Genomic DNA, 6,956 nt, shown 5'->3' on the forward strand with positions numbered 1-6,956 from the left:
AATCAGTCACATTTATGGAGAAGCTATAATGAAGGCATGGTTCCTTTCTGGTTCTGATTTCTCGTGTGATTGTCCTTATTCACGTTATTCTGATCCTGATTTCAAAGTTTGATTCTTTTTCTGATATATATTTATCTAAATCACGATTCTGATCCCACTCCCAAACTCTGGGTTTGCTTTAATTCTGGATTTCTTTCCAGGGCGACTATGTCTGGTTGGACTTAAAGACCGGTCGGGAGTTTGAGGTACCAGTCGGCGCAGTGGTCAAACTCTGTGACTCGGGACAGATCCAGGTGTTGGACGATGAAGGAAATGTAAGTCCTGAAATACTGTGTTGTTTACTACACATTAATGGTCCTTTCTGTTGCAGGGGCATGCTAGATTGTGTCTGAAATACATGTTGATGAAGGTTCTCAGTCATCCAGGTGGTAATTCTAAGTGCTGTATCGTAGGCAACTGGACTTTCTTGAAGACGTTTCACCGAACCTTAATAAAACTGTTGTTTAATTTGTCCCAAAACTCCAGTAAATAGTGTGAGATTCTGATTTCCTGTACAACCCACCATAATGTCCCTCCTCCTCCAGGAGCACTGGATCTCCCCCCAGAATGCCACCAACATTAAGCCAATGCATCCCACCTCCATCCATGGAGTGGAGGACATGATCCGGCTGGGAGACCTCAACGAAGCTGGCATCCTCCGCAACCTGCTCATCAGATACAGAGAAAAACTCATTTATGTGAGTTTTACTGCAGTACTGTTGTTGTACTACGGCTGCACACTGATACTGATGAACAGTGTTGTACAACTCTGCAACCTGCACATCAAATGCAGGAGGACACTCACGTGTGATACACCATGAACTTATTTCCACGAGTTATTATTAACAAGCTATCCACAAAAATATCTGAAATGACTCCTGATCATCATTTCAATACAACCCACATTCTGGCAAGTCTACTTTTTATAAGCAGAGCTCACAGAGTTAGGTGACCTTTCAACTTGTTGGTTGATTTTTTTTCTAAACAATATATCCAAAGTGCAGATTGTGCCGATTGCAATTCATTAAATACAAGTTAAAATTGGAGTCATACAGCTCAAATCGCTAGAAGATGTACCATAGATGTGGAAAACAAATCTTTCATTCAAGGATTTTAACTGAGCACACAGTATTACATTCAAACATTATGAGTTTGTTTTCCACTTTGTTGGCTTATTTATGTACAATTCTGTTATTTCTGCCATTACATGAGGACAGAACAAGACAAGGACAATCATTCCTTTGGTATAATTGTTGAATGGTTCCTAAAACTAATCTAATTTACCTATTGTTGCCTTAGCTCATTTATTAGATCCACCGCACTTACACTGCTGCTACAAATAATTTAAGACTACTACAGCTTTTCAAACCTTTATCCAATGGTCTTCACTACCACTCCCTCAGTATTATCTCAAAAATCTAACCTCAGACATCTGCTCTGGCTGATTTTCTGCACTATACTTCAATTTCCTGCTTCTGTATGCTCTCTCTTGCCCTACTTGCTATCCTCCTTCCCTCTTCCTGTTTCCCTTGAAGACAAACTGTGGTGGCAGGGTAAGTCAGCGCCTGCATGTCCAGCATGGCTGAAGAGAGATCCAACCTCAGATGAATTAATGTGCTTAATACATATGTTTAATGCACATCTTTAATGCAACACCTGCACGGCTTCAAGAAAAGCAGCATGCAGTATATTTCTTATCCAATGATAAGCTGCACATACAGTATGTTGCATGTTTTGAATGTTTCATGTTGGTATTGTTCTGTTGTATAAACCTCATGGAAAATGAATCATTGATTTCATTGCAAAACAAATTAAATTGATTACAGTAAAGAAAGAATATAAGGTATTATTCAGTCATCATGGACATGTAATTATGGAATAAAACTCTTTTTCATTTTATTTTGCTCTGTAGAAACATTGCCTGAACTTTTGTGAAATAAATGACAGCTGCCATTGAGTTTGACACACACTGTAGAAACCACAGTATGTCAAAACTCAAAGCTTAAACTTGGTAGAAAAATGGAAAAATCCACGGCACTCTTCTGGCAAAAAGGTTAAAATCCTTGAACAAGCTAATTTTTATCATGCATTGTTTTTTTAAGAATTTCAGTATGAAATAGACTCTTTAACCTCTTCGCCACAGGAGTGCATTGGGTTTTTCTTTTTTGGACTTCCCTACCAAAGAGCACCTTCATCACCTTTTGTTCTTTTCTTTCTTAAACTAAGCGGACCTGGAGGAGAAAAGAGCTACTTTTCTTAAGCTTTCTCAAGCTTTGGAGGTGTCATGTATCTGCAGGAAAGTCAAATGCTTTATGCATCTGATTCGCTCAGGCTTAGCAGTAACCAAGCTCAGCGCTGCAGCCTGGCTGCATGTTGATTTGTTTCCAACATGGCCGTCTCTTCTCCCGTGGCGAACACTGATACGTTCTTATTGTCATCCTTCACCATCTGAGTTACGGGACCTGTGTCACCTCATGTACCCTCCACCTCAAAGACTAAAACTCCTAAGCAAGTTGGTGGAAGTGACCTTTATGTTTGGTTTGTCCAGTCTTTGTAGCTTTCAGATAGTCTTAAGATTTGTTCCAAGCTTCTGAATACTTCCACCACCTCTACCATCAAGTGCATGACGTTGCTCAAAAACAAAAGTTTTAACAGTTTTCTCCTCTGTGTGCAGACATACACCGGCTCCATCCTGGTGGCCGTCAACCCTTACCAGCTGCTGCCCATCTACACAGCCGACCAGATCCGCCTCTACACCAACAAGAAGATTGGCGAAATGCCACCCCACATCTTTGCTATTGCTGACAACTGTTACTTCAACATGCAGAGGAACAACCGGGACCAGTGCTGTATCATCAGGTAGGAAAGAGTTCAGACTCCAGAGCTCCAGAATGTGACAAAGATCTCAAACCTTTAATTTGTCGAATGCTTTGGTTTATGATCAAGTACCTACAAAACTATAGACTGATTATAAAACATTGGGTCCTGGGGCACAGACTCATAAAAGGCCCCTATTCCTCCTATAAAGGAGCCAAACCTCCAGACTGAAGAGACACTGATCACACAAATCACACTGATACTAACGAATCTGCAGCAGTCTCTGAAAATAAGAGATACATCGTAACATACTGGCAGTGTAGCTGACGCATTTACACTCTCATGAGGAAGGAGAGATGATTTAATTAAAACTGGAGACTATGAAATATCCAATTTTATTTATGTACCAGCCACAATGTGTCTGAATATTTCCTGATTTAAATCATTATTGTTTTTTAATATGTATTGTATTTATAACTTAGATAAAATAGTTTGATTTCTTTTGAACATTTAAAAGATTTGATTAATTTGTTGCATGAAAAAGTTTGAAGAAAATGTTGAAATCTTGTGCGTGTGTGTGTGTGTGTGTGTGTGTGTGTGTGTGTGCGTGTGTGTGCGTGTGTGCGTGTGTGTGTGTGTGTGTGTGTGTGTGTGTGTGTGTGTGTGTGTGTGTGTGTGTGTGTGTGCGTGTGTGCGTGTGTGTGTGTGTGTGTGTGTGTGTGTGTGTGTGTGTGTGTGTAATAGCGGTGAGTCCGGGGCAGGGAAGACAGAGAGCACCAAACTGATCCTTCAGTTCCTGGCAGCCATCAGTGGTCAACACTCCTGGATAGAACAGCAGGTCCTGGAGGCCAACCCTATACTAGAGGGTAGGAACACACACACACACACACACAGACACACATATGCACATACACATGCACACACACAAATCCTGCAGCTGACTGTAGTCTCTCAAGCGTTGTGGCCATTACCTGGGTGGCGGAGTTGAGCTGATATATTTACGCTGACAGTGAAAGCAGAGATGTTCGGGTTAATAACACGTCGCCTGCTCCAACAGATGAAGGTAGTCTGAGTGATATGGAGGTTGTTCAGTCTCACTAGTCTAAGTGAAGAGCTTTTTTTTATTTGATAGCTATATTCTCAACATATGTCAGGTTTTACATGATCTTCTCCTTCATGTGTTCCTGGACAGGATGTTGAACCTCAGCTGTGTCTGAAACACAAGATGTCAAGATTATTTTTTGGGATTTTTTGACAATGTTCTTACATGTGAAACTTTATAAAAACACACAATATCCATATGACATCATCATCACCACAGGTATATGTCGTTTCTCTTGCAGCCTTTGGCAACGCTAAAACAATCCGCAATGACAATTCGTCCCGTTTTGGGAAATACATCGACATCCATTTCAACAAGAGAGGAGCCATAGAGGGAGCCAAGATAGAGCAGTACCTGCTGGAGAAATCCAGAGTCTGTCGGCAGGTACGAGGCTGCATTAAAACAGCTGTCCACCTGCTCCATCACTAAACTCTTCAGGGTTTTCTCAGCGATTACTTGTGACTGCTGCTGTAACATGTGCATTTGTTTTATCTGATGTAACTTCTCTCTCTCTGCAGGCCCACGATGAGAGGAACTACCACATCTTCTACTGCATGCTGAAGGGGATGACTGCAGACGAGAAGAAGAAACTGGGGCTGAGCAAAGCCACCGACTACACCTACCTGACCATAGTGAGTGCTGTCCCCCTCAAACTGTGTCAGTCATTATTCTATCAGATACCTGAGTGGAAAACTGAGGAAAAACGTTTTACTGTGCAGCAGACTGAATATTTTTTCATAGGTGATGTAGAAGAAATACCTTCAGCACAGCAATAAGTGTTGTTAAACAGCCCTTCTTTTCTATGCAGATATTTTTTGGGCTTAAACAATTGAAAGTGAAAAATCCATCCCATCCATGTTTGTGTTTCTCTGCAGGGAAGCTGCACAGTGTGTGATGGCCGAGACGACTTGAAAGAGTACTCCAACATCCGCTCTGCAATGAAGGTACTGATGAAAAGCTCACACTGATTATAGCACAGAGACATTACAGGTGTGTGTGTGACTTCATCACTTAGTAGCTACTTTAAGACGTTAACTGAAGAAATCACACTTCAGTGGATTATATATTCTATAAAGAAAGATGAGAAACTGGAAGGTGAAACATTTTCTCTTCCCAACAGGGTTTACAGTTTTCCTGTACTCTGTTCTGCAGGTTCTGATGTTCACAGACAGAGAGAACTGGGAGATTTCTAAGCTGCTGGCTGCTATTTTACACATGGGAAACCTCAGATATGAAGGTAAAGTCAAAAACAATCTTAAGTCAGACATTTTACAACACAGCTTAGTCTCGTAACTCGTAATGTTTGTCGCTGCTTCGGTTTCCTGGATCAGTCTGCCTTCCTTTATTTCTGTCTGTGCACTTTGGGTTTTTCATTCATATTATACATGTATGTACACTCTCGACCTTTGACCCTGCAGCTCGTACCTACGACAACCTGGATGCCTGTGAGGTCGTCCGCAGCCCTCATCTCACAACTGCTGCTACACTGCTGGAGGTGACACACAGACACACACACAGACACACACACAGACACACACACAAACACACACAGGACAGCCCCACTTTTCACTTTACAATGAGAACTTTTATTAACGTCTCTTTCAACAGGCCATTTGACCAAAGCAGTGTAGTACGTCTTTACAGTAACCTGATATTATATATTTCACGTCAGTGTGACTTGTAGAAGCTGATTTGAGCTGAGCTGTGTGTGTGTGTGTGTGTGTGTGTGTGTGTGTGTGTGTGTGTGTGTGTGTGTGTGTGTGTGTGTGTGTGTTCAGGTGGATGGTAAAGATCTGATGAACTGTCTGACCAGTCGGACTCTGATCACGAGAGGAGAGACCGTCTCCACCCCGCTCAGCATGGAACAAGCTCTGGATGTACGGGACGCTTTTGTTAAGGTAAAGTTATCACTTTTCAAAAGCATCTTGGATTATCTTTTACAGTTATTTACATTCAGTGTTACCCCCAAAACACAGCGTGTATCCTTGAGGTCTTACATGTATTTAATGCATTTCCTTCCTGATAAAACATTTGAAAAAGTATTTTTAAATTAAATTTTTAAAGATAGATAGCATAGAACTGTGACTTGATTGAAGATGTTTAATGTGTTTCCTTCTGTGTGTGTGTGTGTGTGTGTGTGTGTGTGTGTGTGTGTGTGTGTGTGTGCAGGGAATTTACGGCCGTTTGTTCGTGTGGATCGTGGAGAAGATCAACGCAGCCATTTACAAGCCTGCGTCCTCACACCCCAAAATTCTCAGACGCTCCATCGGACTGCTGGACATCTTCGGCTTTGAGAACTTCACTGTCAACAGGTACAACACACACAAACACACACACATGCACACAAACACGCATAAACTTGTTGTTTTTTTTCACTTGTGCAGCCCGCCCCTTTATTCCATCCCATATACTGTATATTTCGTAGTCACAAAACATTTGCACAAGGGCGTAAATAATATACCCCCTCCCTCCTGCAGCTTCGAGCAGCTGTGCATCAACTTCGCCAACGAGAACCTGCAGCAGTTCTTCGTGCGTCACGTCTTCAAGCTGGAGCAGGAGGAGTACAACCTGGAGCACATCAACTGGCAGCACATCGAGTTCACCGACAACCAGGATGCTCTGGACATGATCGCCATCAAACCCATGAACATCATCTCGCTCATCGATGAAGAGAGCAAGTTCCCCAAGGTACTCACACTCTGATGGTGAGGTTTGAAACTGGTCAGCCATCATCATCCACCACCACCTGGTTAGTGAGCGAGCAGGCAGGTGGTGTTCCTTTAGCTGTGACTGCTGGAAACAAGTGGAGAAAAAAGGCTTTAATTATTAAACTTATTTGTCTTTTTGTTTCTGTTTGGCTTTTGTTTCGTCCTTCAGGGCACAGACACCACCATGCTGAACAAGCTGAACTTTCAGCACAAAGTCAACACGAACTACATCCCCCCAAAGAACAACCACGAGACTCAGTTCGGCATCCAACACTTTGCTGGAGTCGTTT

At 42.1% G+C, this 6,956-nt stretch overlaps 1 protein-coding gene across 1 annotated transcript in view; it reads left to right on the plus strand.

The window, feature by feature from the left end:
• Positions 1-222: 222 nt before the first annotated feature.
• myo7aa (myosin VIIAa) overlaps positions 223-6,956 on the plus strand; it is a 35,801-nt gene continuing 29,067 nt past the window's right edge. The window contains exons 1-13 of the mRNA XM_084351600.1: positions 223-314; positions 585-737; positions 2,714-2,898; positions 3,601-3,722; positions 4,200-4,342; positions 4,477-4,590; positions 4,834-4,902; positions 5,111-5,195; positions 5,377-5,453; positions 5,737-5,856; positions 6,128-6,270; positions 6,436-6,646; positions 6,836-6,956. The exon at positions 6,836-6,956 is cut by the window's right edge and continues 15 nt beyond it. Of these exons, the coding sequence (XP_084207726.1) occupies positions 627-737; positions 2,714-2,898; positions 3,601-3,722; positions 4,200-4,342; positions 4,477-4,590; positions 4,834-4,902; positions 5,111-5,195; positions 5,377-5,453; positions 5,737-5,856; positions 6,128-6,270; positions 6,436-6,646; positions 6,836-6,956 (1,501 nt within the window). The 5' untranslated portion in view covers positions 223-314; positions 585-626. The remainder of the gene's footprint in view (positions 315-584; positions 738-2,713; positions 2,899-3,600; positions 3,723-4,199; positions 4,343-4,476; positions 4,591-4,833; positions 4,903-5,110; positions 5,196-5,376; positions 5,454-5,736; positions 5,857-6,127; positions 6,271-6,435; positions 6,647-6,835) is intronic.

Source organism: Pagrus pagrus, assembly GCF_965226575.1.
Source record: "Pagrus pagrus genome assembly, chromosome: 4".
Lineage (NCBI taxonomy): Eukaryota > Metazoa > Chordata > Actinopteri > Spariformes > Sparidae > Pagrus > Pagrus pagrus.